This window comes from Pelobates fuscus, chromosome 1 (assembly GCF_036172605.1).
Source record: "Pelobates fuscus isolate aPelFus1 chromosome 1, aPelFus1.pri, whole genome shotgun sequence".
In the NCBI taxonomy this organism is placed as follows: domain Eukaryota; kingdom Metazoa; phylum Chordata; class Amphibia; order Anura; family Pelobatidae; genus Pelobates; species Pelobates fuscus.
The window spans coordinates 281683282-281700713 of NC_086317.1; the positions used below are offsets into that span (position 1 = coordinate 281683282).

General features: G+C 41.4%; 1 protein-coding gene across 2 annotated transcripts in view; it reads right to left on the reverse strand.

The window, feature by feature from the left end:
* Positions 1–17432, reverse strand: part of KSR1 (kinase suppressor of ras 1) — a 206408-nt gene that overhangs the window by 71040 nt on the left and 117936 nt on the right. For both annotated transcript variants that reach the window (XM_063457442.1, XM_063457443.1), the window contains exon 3: positions 5506–5653. In XM_063457442.1, coding sequence (XP_063313512.1) covers positions 5506–5653 — 148 coding nt within the window. The remainder of the gene's footprint in view (positions 1–5505; positions 5654–17432) is intronic.

Sequence of the window (17432 nt, forward strand, 5' to 3'; positions counted from 1 at the left end):
AGCGTCAAGTCTGGGGCTCGAGGCTCTGTCCCTTCTCGAAATTAGTTCCATGCGTTGCTTGGTTTAGTCCGGCAAATTCAAACTTCGCCCCCAAACCAAGCAACAACCAATCAGCTAAAAGGGCACAAACCAAATTGTCAATCAGTGTTCAGGGAAAGAAGGAGTTTCGCCACCCAATCCGAAGAAAGGGTGCGAAACTTGGCTGCACCAATCGGTGCTCAGGGAGGAGAGGGGTTTCGCCACCCAATCAGGAGATAGGGTGCGAAACCCGATTGAACCTATCCGCTGAAAGGCGCAAAACCAATTTGTGCCAATCAGCGCACAGGTACGAGAGGAGCTTCGCCGCCCAATCAGAGGAAAGGGCACGAAACCACATTAGAACGAGCGCTCCATCTCCAATTGGTCGCCTGCACCACGCAGCAGCCAATCAGTGCTCACTCGTGTCGACCAACCAGGAGAATGGCGCAAACCCAGTTTGAATAGGTGCTCCCTCTCCTATTGGTCGAGCGCTTCGTCTCCAATTGGTCGCCTGCACCCGCAGCGACCAATCAGTGCTCACTCGTGCCGACCAACCAGGAGAATGGCGCAAACCCAGTTTGAATGGGCGCTCCCTCTCCTATTGGTTGACATGGACTTCCATGCTGCCAGCGGGAACTCTGTGGCCGTGAGACCAACTCACAGCTCCAGATACTCTCGCTGGCGTGTGTGCCTCTCTCCGGTGGATACCCTCACGCAGGTATCCACCGGAGAGCGCATTCACCTGGGCAGCTACAATCCTAGCCTTGCAGCTGCCACGTAGGGGGGATGGGAAACAGTGATTATAGCTCCGTTGGAGAGCGGGTAGGACAGTGTGCGCAGGCCGGTTCAAGATACGAATGCTGCCCTCTGGTGGCGTTTAGCTATACAAACCGGCGGCCACCCAGGGGAAGCACGCGCCACTTGTTCCATTGCGTTCTACGTTTTTCACACCTCGTTACCCAGATGTGAACATTCCAAACCACACATTCTAAATGGAGTATCGGGGTGGTCCGGCGCACGGGGGCCCCAGCGTAGCTGAAAAGTAAAATGCATTGTACATTGTCAAAATACACATATTCAACAAGGGAAAATAATAACAATACACATAACAATACACACTGAGGACACAAAATACCAAACATCTGAATACTCAGTGGGCATGGCACTTAGTGGCGCCAAACAGTGGTGTGAATTTTATTCACCCGTCTTATCAACAGGCCCTTTCATCCAGGAACAGGAGACCTTGGAGAATGGGATGAAGTATGTTGTGGTAATTGTCCCTACCCATTTGGATATTTCTTATGCTTAGAAATCTGCAATTTAAACAGGGTTATGCAACCTTTGGCACCCCAAATGTTGTGGACTACATCCCCCATAATGCTATTACACCCGTAATGCTGGTAAAGCATCTTGAGAGGTGTAGTCCAAAACATCAGGAGTGCCAAAGGTTGCCTATGTCTGAACTAGAACATACTCCATCATTACATCCATCATTAAATCTACTCTTTTTTCTTTTTCAATATGAAATTTATTGGATTTGTTCACCAAATATCATCTTTATCAGAATATGAGTGAAGTGTAACAACAAAAGCGCACCATAAAAGAGCACATGTACATCAAACATTGCGTCATAAAGGAAATCCTCGTAGCTGCCAGGTAGGGGGGATGGGAAACAGTGATTATAGCTCCGTTGGAGAGCGGGTAGGACAGTGTGCGCAGGCCGGTTCAAGATACGAATGCTGCCCTCTGGTGGCGTTTAGCTATACAAACCGGCGGCCACCCAGGGGAAGCACGCGCCACTTGTTCCATTGCGTTCTACGTGCATCTTGAGAGGTGTAGTCCAAAACATCAGGAGTGCCAAAGGTTGCCTATGTCTGAACTAGAACATACTCCATCATTACATCCATCATTAAATCTACTCTTTTTTCTTTTTCAATATGAAATTTATTGGATTTGTTCACCAAATATCATCTTTATCAGAATATGAGTGAAGTGTAACAACAAAAGCGCACCATAAAAGAGCACATGTACATCAAACATTGCGTCATAAAGGAAATAATAAATTTACACACATATGGAGCAACCAATACGAACTAAACTAGGCTTAGGCTGGTAAAAATTATTAAGCCCGTCTGGGATGTTTGGAGACTACTCATAGCATTAGAAACCATGTGAGGAAGTGTGTTCTGTTACATTCTGAACAATATTACCACAGCTATACGGAGCTATATTAGTCACCCTAGATTTATTGAGTTTACTGGGTATTGTCATGGTTGTGGTTTAGTTCTTGAACTGCAACCGACAGACATAAGTCTAACTCTGTTTAGTCTTGGTCTGTAAAGTTCCCTCTATGGGGTTGCTCTGCGACTGTATTTCCTCCACCTGCGGCACCTCCTGTACCAACGGCATCGCCGGTGAGTAAAGTTTTCGTAGAAAAGTCTCTGGGTTATCATCAGGTTAGCATTAGGTGACATTCCTCTCTTGGAACAAAAAGGGAGCCTTCCATCCTCCAGTGGTATCTGATGGCATACTCTCTCAGTCATTTGGCAACTGGGGCTAGTTGCCTCTTCTCCAGTAGCACCGCAAATGGGAGATTTGTATAAGGTTACCCCGCAACCCTCAAAATGCACAGTTCCCAAGGCTCTGGATCGAGCCAGAATCGCAGAGTTTGCTGCAATATCCCTAGTGATTATAATGGCATCTCGGGGGGGCTTCCTCCGGGGCTGCAGCGGCCTTGCGAACCCAGTACGCTGACATCACCAATGCAGGGTCACTCTACCCCTATTCCCATTGAGGCAATTAGTCTTCGTGTGAAGGGCAGCAGCTCCTCACCTCCAACATTTTTGGGGATACCCCTCAGGCGGATGTTTCTTTTACTGTGCCTGGATTCCAACACCGTAACTGCTCTATTGAGTTTCACAACTTGGTGACTAAGCTCTTCTACTTGACACTTGTTCTCCTGTGACTGTTTGTCTCTGGCTTACTCTCTGGTTTCCACCTCAGCCAGCTTTTTTGTGGATTATTCCTATTTCAGTCTGTGTCTCCAGCAAGTCAGCTTTCCACACCTTCCTCAGGTCCTGCAGTAATCTCTTGATGTCCCCTTTTGTGGAAGGGGAGGAATCTTCATCAGACTCTGACTCTCTGTTGTCACCTCCTGAGCCCGTCGAGGCAGTGAAGACTCGTCTGAGGCAGAGTCACGAATAGGAGCCTCGGGCGCCATCTTAGGTGGTATTCGTTCCGCGGGTCTCTCAAAAGGGAGTCTAATATATGGCATACCGGATCTTGCTGGGCGGCAAAGTTTCTTGTGCCTGCGCCCCATAATGTCATCTAGGGCGGTATTCACTGTAAAATCTGATATACAGCGGGCCTATGTAGGAGCTCCCCTGTAGCACGTCTGTTTCGGCTCGCTGTTGGCCACGCCCCCATTACATCTACTCCTTAACAGCTATTTGCAAAACTAACTCTTGGGGAAAAACAATAATATTAATACTTGTCATCAGCAGGAAATAAAATTAAATCAAACCCTGTTTGGCTTAAAGGGACACTCCAGGCACCCAGACCACTTCTGCCCATTGGAGTGGTCTGGGTGCCAACTCCCACTACCCTTAACCCTGCAAGTGTAATTATTGCAGTTTTCATAAACTGCAATAATGACATTGCAAGGTTAACTCCTCCTCTAGTGGCTGTCTACTAGAGGTCTACAGGTTTTCTCTGCTGAGGACATCCAGCCTCGCTAAAATCCCCATAGGAAAGCATGCTCATTAGGTCTCCCCCGCCGGCGGGCGTGATCGGTCTCCCCCACCGGATGACGTGGTGACGGGGAGGAGCGTGGGCGGACCCAGAAGCAGCGCCGAGGGACATCAGCGCTGCCTCAGGTAAGTCACTGAATAGGTTTTGACCCCTTCAGCAACTCGGGATTGGAGGTGGGAGGTAGAGTGGACCTGCAGTGCCAGGAAAACGATTTGTCTTCCTGGCACTGGAGAGTCACTTTAAGAAACCCTTATACTCTAAACACAAGTTGTGGGTGTGGGGGAGAAACCACCGGTTCCTTTTTGGTTTAACTGTGGTCTCTGGGAACCTATCAGTTTAACAGTAAAACATAGTCTAAAAGTGAGTCTTCTAGTTAAGAATCTGCTTTTGCTCATTTGTATAAGATGCTCTCAGACATCTTTCCACTTAATGCAGAAGCAGAGAAAGATAACAAGCATTAATAAGACTAAATGAATTATGCCTAGTGTCAGAAATGACATCTTTCCATTTCTCATGCTATGGAAAATGTAGAATATGTGTACAGATCTATTACAAATATACATACTTGTACAGCATTTTCCATCATTGGGATATAGGGAGTCTCGCTTCATATAAACATACAAATGCTTTCAGTGTGAATGAAACACTGTAACACGGTGTACAGAGACCAGATACAAAGCTGCTCTGTGTCCAAGCCAGATGATATTGCATGATAATATGATATAACCAATCACATAGCTAATGGCAGTAAACCAACCCTGTGGCAAGGCAGGGAAAAATACAAGGATGAAGATACCTCCATGGACCATGTATAGTAATTTCACTACACTGATAAAACACTTGTTAGTTATGATATTCCATCCTTGTTCAATTGGAGAACACAATGTACCACAATGCTTAACTTTATAATACATGATTTAAGTACAAAACTCTCTAATCTACTATAGAGTAACTAGAATATGTGTCAGCATTAGTTTCCACAAGTGTTACCCTGTTTTGTGGTGGCAATAAGTCACTGGTTGAGAAGTTAGGCCAGGTGGAAGCAAACTGTAGTGGAAACATAGCAATTTGTTGATCAGATATTACTGGATGGAGTTAGATGGCAAGCACGAAGGGCTGCTGGGAGATCTACTCAGGAAGGTCCATTGGTCTATTGTAAAGGAAGTTGAGTGCAGTGATACATGTTTTCTATTAGAATTGGGAGAAATGCTGAAGTTGTTGCATACAGACATGATCAGACTTCTAAGATGTGCTTGCTCAGCAGCTCCAGCAGGAAGTGGAAACATTTCACTTTCAGTTTGTGAACACTTTTCCTTTTTATCTACAAAATAATGACTCAAATTTTCTACAAAATGATCAGTGTTAATACAATTCATACAGAGCGCTAAGAAATAGGTTATATGATCATGTGTTTGTGGGTTGTGTTTTTATTAATGGGATTTTTGGTCAGAGTTTACAGTTCATTCCCCTGTTTCCAATGGTAATAGGCAACGAAGGTAAAACCTTATTACGGATGTTAGAAACAATTATGAAAACAAAGTGTTTTTGATGATTCTCTTCGATATGTTGCAGTGAATATTTTTGTAAAGCAGAGTAATTTCTACTTGATCTTATTTAATTACCATGGTGTTGCTAATAGCAACTAAGATTTTTTTTTAATTAGGATATAGATAGATCCCTCTTCGTGTTGCTGCCAAGATGCATTGTACCAAAGGAGGAGGCGGATAAGGGACTTACCTGATCGTGCTAATTTCTTTAAGCATGTGAGGGCTCCGTTAAGTCTGGAACATTCTTCTGCGCTGGCTCCATATCGCTTCATTGTTTCTTTAACTTTTAACTCATTCATCTCCAATAAGGCATCTAGTGTTACAGCTTCTGCTATTTTCTAAAACAAGAAGCAAAACAAATAAATAAAAATAAATTGTATAATTATATTTTACAAGTAACACTAGAAAACTCAAGAGGTATGTTTTAAATATGGTTATCAAGAGTTGCTATCGAAAGACTGATTGTCAAGAGCACAAATGGTAGCAGTTAACCTTTTAAGGAAGACATTTTACAATTTGTCATAATAATCATAATATTGTCCCTAAAGACATTGTGCTAGCCTAGAATGTCCTGCTTATTTAGTTCTGGAAGCCAATCATATCATGCATTTATTAAAGGTTCCTTCAAAGCACCATAAGCACTATGGGCTCTGGCACCCCCTTTCCAAATGTAAGTAGTGACATTTTTGGATAACTTTTGAATCCTTAACTTTACCCCCTTAAGCACCACTCCATGCCTCTTCCCCGATGGTTTTGAGAGCCTCAAGCTTCTGCCAGCTCACTGGCTGAGAGTGTCAACTAATCACTTTCAGCTGATAAGCTACATCCTGCAATGTAGAGTGCATGCCCAGAGCTAAGAGCTTCCGATTCTCACTGAGGAAGGGAGCAGCGCCATTAGCAAATGGTTTGATTACTTACATTGGAGTTGTAAGTAACATAACCACAACAGCGCGCTGTAATGGTTATAATGCTTAGAATATTCCTTTAAATAATGGGTCATTCCATTTCAGAGATTGATCTTTAAAGAACAGTTTGTTGTGATGGTCAAAGACTGTCATTGGTCCTTAAAGGGTTAAATCTGTAACCAGAATACATTTTTTTTCACACTAAATAAATACAGAAAAAAAATACTAAATAAAGTCTTGCTAACACTTTAATAGTAGAAGTGTTATAAATACATATAAAACACATTTCCAAAATTAACTGCCTGGAAATTACATATATTGTTTGATATTGATATAGTATTGATTGGGAGTCAAAATGAATTACAAATGGGATGATCTAATAGGAGAAAATAACTGGATCAGGAGCAAGCATTCTATTAAAAATCCCTTTTGTTTAATTTGTAACTGGCTTTTCATGTGCCCGTTCTTATAAGATGGTCAGGAAAGAACATGCATCTCCCGTTTTCTACAAGTTTTTTTAGAGAATGTTAAAGCTCAGAAATATTTACTTTTATTCCAAGAACATGCAGAAGGTAATTATTTTCTCAACATAATGTTAATATATTTATTGTATTATAAGCTTGAGAGCAAATTCCTCAAACGGTATACTGGCGCCATCATCATCACTACAGTAATTTGTAGTGGTCATAATACTATCTATAATTATAGACACTACTGTCCCCTGCCCCCACCTGTCACTGCTCCCCTAGGTTGTTTGGATTCCCACGTGATAATTGCCATATTACCAGTGCAAGTGATTACAGTAAGACGAATCACAAACCTCAGGTTTTCCAGTGTTAAACAGGCAACACAATGCAATAATACACATTTGCGCTACTAAATTCACGACAAAATGGAGCAATACAAAAAAAATCTAAAATAAAAAACATTATAGCAGAAAAAAACCAAAAAAACAACCCAAAACAGGTCATTTTGGTGGGCACAATATTGCAGCTAAAAATGAAATGAGCAGGAACTGAATATTTCCTATGCTTACTGAATTATTTTCCAATAGTGGGAAAATTGTTCAGTAAGCAGAATAAGCCCACACTGTGCTAAAATAATCCTGCCCATTATTGGGAGTTGATCAGCCCTCACTCAAGGCAAGGCATGAATACTATCGTAGGAGTGTGACATTTTAAAGGAACCATTTCCCATGAGAATAAGAGGGCACAAGGTAGAAAGACTACGAGGTGTGGGTGGAAGGCTATAGTCTTCTGTCTTTCAGGCTTGTTTATGTCAAACCGGGCTATTTTCGTAGGTCTGGATTACCAGACAACAGCTGAGCAACTACACCCTCTTCACTGCTAGGCTAACATCTCCATTGCCCTTTTAACCCTTCATTTGCCAGGAATGTTCCACTGAGACAAAATTACATACAGATCAACTTAAAATAATTCCACAGGATTGACAGTGCACCCTCAAATAGGATTTATTTTTTATTTTAAATCAGCAGTTACCAGTATAACTAGAAGTACAGTGTGTAAAAAAAAGTATTTACAAAGTAAAGTAAACCAATATATTTTAAAAGAGTTATAGTCTAACTGTGTAGATCCGAAAAGGTAAGCCCACATTTTAGGCCAATATAGCTAGATTAAGAATGTTCAACTCAGTTATTCTGACATATTATAAATGTCCTAGTTAATGCTACATAACGTCTGATTTTATGAATAAACCCCTCGCAAAGCTATGGTATCATCATAATGTCAGAGTAGCCATCTTCACAACTGATCTCAGAATGCACTAGCAGGCCAGGGTCTGATCAAATGTATCTAACACTTCTTCAGTACACCTCTTATCCAGAGTGCTTCTACAAAATGATGCAATTATTGATAGGAGTTACAGACAGAGAGATATGTAATTAGACATTTCCTAACAAAAAGCAGCTGATAACCAGTCTATGGGCTTTAATCATAAGTAAAAACTTAATTTGATATGCTCCTTTGTTTTTAGGGGGACATATAGAATAATGCAAATAGAACATTATTCTATTTTACATTAAAGGAACACTATAGTCACCTATACAACTTTAGCCTAATAAAGCAGTTTTAGTGTATAGATCATGCCTCTCAGGTTTCACTGCTCAATTCTCTGCCATTTAGGAGTTAAATCACTTTCTTTCTCTTTATGCAGCCCTTGCCACATCTCCCCTGGCTGTGACTGACACAGCCTGCATGAAAAAAAAACTGGTTTCACTTTCAATCAGATGTAATTTACCTTAAACAATTTTATATCTTGCGCTGTAAATTGAACTTTAATCACATACAGGAGACTCTTGCAGGGTCTAGCAAGCTATTAATATAGTGGGGGATAAGAAAATCTAAATTAAATATAACTTGCAATAAAGGAAGGATAAACATTAGATGACTCTTTACAGGAAGTGTTTAGGAAGACTGTGCAAGTCACATGCAGGGAGGTGTGACTAGGGTTAATAAACAAAGTGATTTAACTCCTAAATGGCAGATAATTGAGCAATGAGACTGCAGAGGCATGATCTATAAACCAAAACTGTTTAATTAAGCTAAAGTTGTTTTGGTGGCTGTAGTGTCCCTTTAAAAAGGGTTTAAAAAAAACCCAAAAAAAACCAAAACCTTTATTTTAATGCCCAACCATGAATATAAAACATAAATATATATAGCCAGTGACTGATTTTACATCTGGTAAACTGTGTTCAATACAATGAAAGCAAGCTTGGCAAGATTACAGTTGTAATTAGATGCTTTGTGTAGGTACAACACCAATGCTGAAAAAAAGTTTAAAAAAAGTTTAACTCCTGAAATCCAGCGCTGGCAACGCTCCGGGCAAAGCTCCCAGTGAAGCTTTAAAAAATACTGTTATCATTAGGAGGTTTGTTCAATAAAATTTGAATTGTACTCTTAATAGTTGATAACATGAGAATTATGCTGACTGTTATTTACATCAATTATTTAGGTAAATGAGAAAAATATCATTTGCATAATAATTTGGAACAGGGTGTATAACCCTGTCTGTCTCACCAGTTGCTCACCTAGCATCTCAGTAACTGCAACTTTTTGGGTTTGTAAATGACAATGATACAGAAGTATCAAGTAGAGTATAAAGTCAATAAAACATTTTGAGAGAGAAAAAAATAGAACAAGAATAGCAGTTACATCCAAAGAGAGAGAACAGAAAAAAAGAACAAACAAAACATTTTAAGACAGAGGTGCTGGGCGTTTTTAGTTCTGTAATTTGATTTTGTGCACAATATTTAGCACTCAGTTCAGAAACATATGATCTAGCTCTCTGTGTAAAAGGATGGTTACAAGGCAAAATTCCAAAAGTGTTGCAATCACTGTGAAAACCAGTAGACTGTTTCCACTGAACCTTTGTCTTTTTAACCCACTATGAAGACTAAAGAGAAATTATTTGAAATCAATCAAAATAGGACTAGACAAGAAACAAACACTGTATGTTCCATGTGATAAATTATTACAATGAAAAGATCTAACTAGGAAAGCTACATTTAGTTTTAAACAGATGCTATTTTCCCTCATTAAAGAGGATCAGTCACTTTTTTATGGCATGTTAGAAACCACCCCCTTATCTGCCCTTGTTGTTGGGCATTTTTTTTTTCTTCAAAATTCGGCTTTTTCGAAAAATTATATCCATTGAGGACCAGGATAAACTTTTGTCCTCATGTATAACCTATACAAGGTTGACAAACGTTGACAATGGGTGGAGCTTTAGACAAGCTTTTGTCAACTTTGTCATTGTCTGTACTCACTTTCTGACATAGCAATCTCACCAGCGAAGTGCCACTGAAGGTGTCACTCTAAGCACCATAACAACTCATTAAAAAGGTTATGGATTAGAGAGTACCTGCATTCATTGTCCACGAGGAAAGTGATTATTTGCTCTCATAAACCTTGTCAATTTAGTTGAATTTGTGAATGCAGCTTGCTCTTGCTGCACACACAAGCACAAATGATGTTTCTTTTCCAAAGAAAGACTAAGCTGCAGAGGAGAACAGGTTTGATTGTGGCTCCAGCCATTTCTGCACAAAGCTGGTTCACAAAACCAGGATGTACATAAATGGACACTTTTTTTTTTTTTTTTTTTTTTTAATTTCTTTATTTTCAGTTTGACATATGCAACAGCGTATCAGTTTACATTGGCATGTACGTTGGTCAAGTTGAGACGTGGCTATATTGTACACATTTCCATAGATAAACAAAATTGTTGTTTACATTTTTACATTTGTCTGGCTGAACAATGTCAATTTTCCATTACATCATACAATCATAAAATCAACATTAACATAGGATTAACATAGATAAATGGACACTTTCTTGAGCAGTTGCATTCATGATAAAGGATAAGATAAGATAGGGATAAGATCAAACATCACATATCAGATTAAGATGCTAACAATTGGTGAAGCCTCTTCCTGGTCAATATTTGATTATTATTTCCCTTTGAACCTGTCCTCATAAAGCAACCAAAAACTGGCAAACCTGATGCTTTGTCAAGCCCCAAAATTTCTGATGGCAGCCCTGCAGACAACTAGTTGCACACCATTTGCAAAATAGCAAATTCACTGTGCACCTCTCCTGAAAAAGCACATTAAACAATATCCAGAGCTTATGCAAGTGTCTGACTAGGTTGAACAACTAACTAGACATATAATAACTCTACAGTCAGTATTAACATAGATAACTGTGTAATTTACCCAACCAAGAACAGTTTCTTTGTTTTGATACTTTGTATAACATGGATTTCATTTTTACTATGTATGGGACATAAACCTCTTAAAGAGCAGAGAATAATGAGTCTCAAAAACATCTCAAACATTCAACTTGTTATATACAGCCAAATGCTTGTGCAATCTATTAAATGGGCAAACTGTACGCTAAGTCTGTCGTTACAGTTCAGTACTAGTGAGCACCATTTACAGGCAAGTCCAAGAAATGTCACTTTAATTCGACTTTTCAGTGTTGTATAAGCCCACTGCCTGACAAACTCAACACCCACAACCATTGGCGGAGCTTAGGCTCTAAATACTTAATTCTTCCATTCATTCTGTCCCCTTTCTTTCAGGCAATTAGTATAACAGAATAGGGCGTTGTTGAGAAGGTATAAATAACGGAAAGCGGATTAGATCGTAAAAACCCTAATGACCCTGAAATAAGGGAGCTCAGCCTGGCTCTCTGAAGCTGCTGCCGGTCCCCATGACACGCGACTGCAACAGCTAAGCTTGGAGAAAAACAAGAGGCTTTACATAAACCTCCACCATTAGAACATATAAAACAGAAGGGTCCACAGTGGAGAATTTCATCTGTAAAAAGATGTGATGGTCCCCTGATCTACTAGGGCACTGTTTTAGTATTTTCCAGGCCTCTACAGAAAATCAGTTATCCTGTCTCAGATAACCGGTTATCTTTCAGAATATGCTCTGAATATTCTCTTACACTTTCTATAAATACAGATATGCAAATAAAAATAATGGAACACATTAACCGTCAGGTTTCCTCCCATAACATTCTATTCCTTGCTTCATTACCAAGATAACAAATGTGTCATGGCGTTAAATAAAGAGTGTTCTATCACATAATCCTCTTGTTATGGTTCTAATCTATGGATTATCTATAAAAGGCTGGAAACGATAGAAATCATGAAAATAGCAATTCTTGGGCAATTACAACATTGAACTTCTTATGTTGGTCTAAATTTAGAAATTTTGTTTAAAATTCAATACAATTTGGTGTTAAGTTTATATTGTTACTATGCATATTGTTTCAATGACAAATGGTAGACCAATTTACAAAAAAACAAAAACATAACAAAGACAAACTAAAATAGCCAATAAAAGGTAACATTGATACAAGTAATAAAAAAAATAAGAAAAAAAAATACATGCTTCACATATCTGGAAAAACAGAACTTAACCCCTTAATGCCGTTACGGTGTATTTTGCCTTCCTGAAAAAAGTTGGCTTTTTACACCGTTAGGGCATCTTTATACACTCACGTCACTGCTGACATCACTAGTCCAACTAGGCTTTACTTCATCACCCTCTGATTAAACACTTATTTAAACACGTTTTTGGTTTTACACTTTGTCTTGAAAAAGGTCTGGTTAGGACTGAAACGTTCAATTGTATCCATGTGAAAAACTGCACAAATAAAGCAACAAATCTTGTACCAAGACATGTTCTCTCTCTCTCTCTCTCTCTCTCTCTATATATATATATATATATATATATATTAACAGGTTTTCTTGGAAGTACAATAAGGATATGCGATAATATCTCAGATAATACACAGTGTTTCTGTATAGATATATTGTTCCGCAGTGATCTCGTTTTGTAGTGATGTTCTTCTATTAGGATACATAGGATTACAACCTGTTCTCTAAACAGTGAATCTTTACTGTCTGTGAGACATGAATGTCTATTTTGAGCATATTTAGCCTATTATATATATTTTCATATATATATATATATATATATATATATATATATATATATATATATATATATATATAGGGACATGGAGGGATAGATGTGCCACTTCTATGGCACTTTATTCTCCCTTATGGCTTTTCACACTTTTTATACACTGTATTGCACTTCATTTCATTCATCACTTCTTAGCATTCACACTTCACGGTTCTTCGCGGTTTATCACATTTTTTTTGTTGCTGAGTAAATTTGCTTCACCACACGCACACACACACACACATATTATCACTTGTCATGCCATACATATTTACACAAGCATCACATTGTCACATATATTTCTATGCCGAGGCCTCATCTCACACTCATACTCACTTATAGGAACAGCGATTGTGATTCTCTGCATTTAACATCCTGCAGTAACTCCCACAACTCCAAGGCCTCATCTCGCACTCATACTCACTCATAGGAATAGCGATTGTGATTCTCTGCATTTAACATCCTGCAGTAACTCCCACAACTCCAAGGCCTCATCTCACACTCATACTCACTCATAGGAATAGCGATTGTGATGCTCTGCATTTAACATCCTGCAGTAACTCCCACAACGCCAAGGTACTGACTGAAGCTTGGAAGATACTTCACATCATTTATTCTTACATTGCTATTATATTTTCATGTGTTACTAGAGAATTGTTTCCAATTATACCTGTAGTTTGCCACTGTAATTGTCTGTGCATGCAGTTTGTATTATTGGCATTTAATATTTTTGACCAATATTTCATGTGCACAGTTATTAATATTTTGGGTGATAGAATTTGGTTGCTAAACTTCTCAACACATAGCTACTCTACACCTCCCCTCCCCCATGCTCTTCCTGGCTGTAAATACATTCATATAACTGTTCTATCTACATCTCTGTTCTTAAGGCCTCATCTCACACTCATATTCATAGTCATAAGAACATCGATTGTGATGCCCTGAATTTTTTTTCTCCTACCACTTCCCACCCAGGCTCCCCCTAAATATATAGCATGCTCCTCCAGCTGTTTGAGAGTCTCACTCAATTACCTCTTCATTCATTTTACATTTTACCAGTATCTGCTTCTCTCTGTTAACTCTTTTCGCCATCACCTCCAAATTTTCCCTGCTACCCTTTGTCTCAAAGCCCCACGGTATTCTTTAGATTGTAAGCTCACAAGCTATCTAGCTAAGCACTTTGTATAAAAGAGCTTCAATGGCTAGTTATCAGCTTACGGGAATTGCTCTCTCTCTACCTCTTGTATTTGTCTGTGTATTTTGTACGTTCTCCACTAATTGTACAGGGCTGCGGAATCTGTTGGTGCTTTATAAATACCAGTAATAAATACTTAATTTATTAACTTTATTTTTTTATACTTTGTGATTTTGTTTATTTATTGAATTTTTTTCCTTTTATTTATTTTTGTATTTTTTTTAAAATGTTTAGTTTATTTTTTACTTATATTTTCATATTTGCTTATTTTTGTAAATATATATATATATTTTTTTTAATAATTTTCTATGGTTTATTTTTATTATATTATTTGGTCTATCTTCTTCCGGTCTTTACACACATTTATATTTTGTTATATTCCCTTTTCTGTATAGCAGTCTATATTTGGGCACATTTACTTTATGCCATCATATTTTCTTATTTTTCCATTGTATGTCCTTATACCTATTTTCCAGTAGGCTCTCTCTTATATACTGTGTGTGATTCTCCATTGTTTATTGATTAACTCACAAACTCACTCACATTCACAATTCAATAGGATACTGCAATTTCTGTTACCACGGTTACAGCTTGAGATCTACGTCATTGCGCCTATGAATGCATGACGCCGTTACGCACATGCACGTGAGTATGTGCTCGCGCATGCGCACATTACAACTTCTATATTTAAAAGAAGAAAAACTACCACAACAAGAGGACATAGTCTTAAATTAGAGGGAGAGAAGTGCTCGGTGTATAAAAATAGGCGCTTAAAAGATAAATGTCCGAAATGCCAATCTAAAAGCCGCTACAACACTGACGTGGAAATCTCTCCTGTCCACCAAATCTTAAATATTGTTGAAATAAGGGGGTTGAAAGGTGACATCCACCATCAATCCCTTAAGTGGAGCTCTGTAAAAATACACTCACTCTTAATACAGTGGTTTAAGTTCATCCGATCTAATGGTGAAGTACAGGGGCGGACTGAGAACCCTCAGGGCCCCCGGGCAAAATAAATCAAGGGCCCCCTTACAGGCCCCACCCATACTCCGCAGCAAGCGCCACCCATGTCCCGCCTCCATGCACCGCCTCCAGCCACACCCTACACAATCTTTAGACACAAGGAACAAAAGTGCAATAATCCCTTCAAGGCCCCAGTAGAGACTACAGTTGAGGGCTAATGGGCCATGGAGGGGGGTCTTTCTAGCAGAGGCTATCTCAGTGTCCTTTAGAGAGTGTGTTAGAAAGAATACCCTCCAGGCCCTATTAGAGACTACAATGGAGTCTAATAGGCTTGGAAGGGGGTCTTTCTAACAGAGGCCATCTCAGTGTCCCTGCTGGAAACAGTCGCCTCCCGGCCCCAGTAGAGACTTCAATTGAGGGCTAATGGGCCATGGAGGGGGGGGGGGGGGGAATTCTAGCAGAGGCTATCTCAGTGTCCTTTAGAGAGTGTGTTAGAAAGAATTTCCTCCAGGTCCCATTAGAGACTACAATGGAGTCTAATGGGGCCTGGAGGGGGGTCTCTCCAACACTCTGGTTCCTATTCACAATATAGCAACACAACATAGCTCGCTGATACCTAGGCCAAGTTGGCTCCTCTTACCTTAATTACTGTTGCTGGCTGGCAGTCTGTGGGCTTGCTGGAAGGCTGTGGGCTTACTGGCTGCGGCTGGCAGGCTGTGGGCTTGCTGGCAGGCTGTGGGCTTGCTGGCTACTGCCGGCAGGCTGTGGGCTTGCTCGCTGCGGCTGGCAGGCTGTGGCTTGCTGGCTGGCAGGCTGTGGCTTGCTGGCTTTAAGCCTAACTGGTGGCCTGTGGGCTGGCTGGCTGGCTACTGGCCAGCCTGTGGGCTGCCTGGCCAGCCTGTGGGCTGGCTGGCTGGCTGGCCGGCCTGTGGGCTGGCTACTGGGGTACTCGTAGATTATTTAAAGAAATAATCCATGCACAATAACCACTACTGCTCTGTGTAGTCGTTATGGTGCCAGGAGGGCCGGGCCCCCCTCCTAGAGTAAGTAGTCAAACCGTTTAAGAACAGTTTGACAACTTACCTGGGGTCTGCTGGGATATGAGGCTGTAGTAGGGTATAGGAGCAGTGGTGCAATGTGTAAGGGGTGCAGTGTGTGTGTGAAAGGTTCAGTGTGTGTGAAAGGTTCAGTGTGTGTGAGGGGGTGTAGTGTGTGAATGTGTAGGGTGTGTGGGGCAATGTGTGTACGAGGGGGCTGTGTATGTGTGTGGCAATGTTAGTATGGGGGGCTGTGTGTGTATGGGTGGGCAGTGTATGACAGGGAAGGGGGCAATTGCCCTCCTCTTACTCCCCCCTCCCCCTCTTCTTACCCCCCCTCCCCCTCTTCTTACCCACTTCTTACTCCCCCCTCCCTTCTTACTCCCCCCTCTCTTCTTAACCCCCTCTCTCTCTTCTTAACCCCCTCACCCTCTTTTTACCCTCCCTCCCTCTCTTCTTACCCCCCTCCCTCTCTTCTTACCCCCCTCCCTCTCTTCTTACCCCCCTCCCTCCTCTTACCCCCTCCCTCTCTTCTTACCCCCCTCCCTCCTCTTACCCCCTCCCTCTCTCTTCTTACCCCCCCCGCTCTCTTCTTACCCCCCTCCCCCTCTTTTTACCCTCCCTCCCTCTCTTCATACCCCCCTCCCTCTCTTCTTTCCCCCTCCCTCCTCTTACCCCCTCCCTCTCTCTTCTTACCCCCTATCCCTCTCTCTTCTTACCCCCTATCCCTCTCTCTTTTTACCCCCCTCCCTCTCTCTTTTTACCCCCCCTCCCTCTCTCTTTTTACCCCCCTCTCTTTTACCCCCCTCTCTTTTAACCCCCTCTCTCTTTTAACCCCCCCTCTCTTTTAACCCTCCCTCTCTCTTTTAACCCCCCTCTCTCTTTTAACCCCCTCTCTCTTTTAACCCCCCCTCCCTCTCTCTTTTAACCCCCCCTCTCTCTTTTAACCCCCCCTCTCTCTTTTAACCCACCCTCCCTCTCTCTTTTAACCCCCCCTCCCTCTCTCTTTTAACCCCCCCTCTCTCTTTTAACCCCCCCTCTCTCTTTTAACCCCCCCTCTCTCTCTTTTAACGCCCCCTCTCTCTCTTTTACCCCCTCTCTCTCTTTTAACCCCCCTCCCTCTCTCTTTTAACCCCCCCTCCCTCTCTCTTTGAACCCACCCTCCCTCTCTCTTTGAACCCACCCTCCCTCTCTCTTTTAACCCCCCCTTCCTCTCTCTTTTAACCCCCCCTTCCTCTCTCTTTTAACCCCCCCTTCCTCTCTCTTTTAACCCCCCCTTCCTCTCTCTTTTAACCCCCCCCTCTCTCTTTTAACCCCCCCTCCCTCTCTCTTTTAACCCCCCCCCCTCCCTCTCTCTTTTAACCCCCCTCTCTCTCTTTTAACCCCCCCTCTCTCTCTTTTAACCCCCCCTCTCTCTCTTTTAACCCCCCCCCTCTCTCTCTTTTAACCCCCCCCTCTCCCCTGTAGCGTAGCCGAGCGGCTTTCCGGTCCGCGGTGCCCGGCCGGAGTGATAGGAAGTTG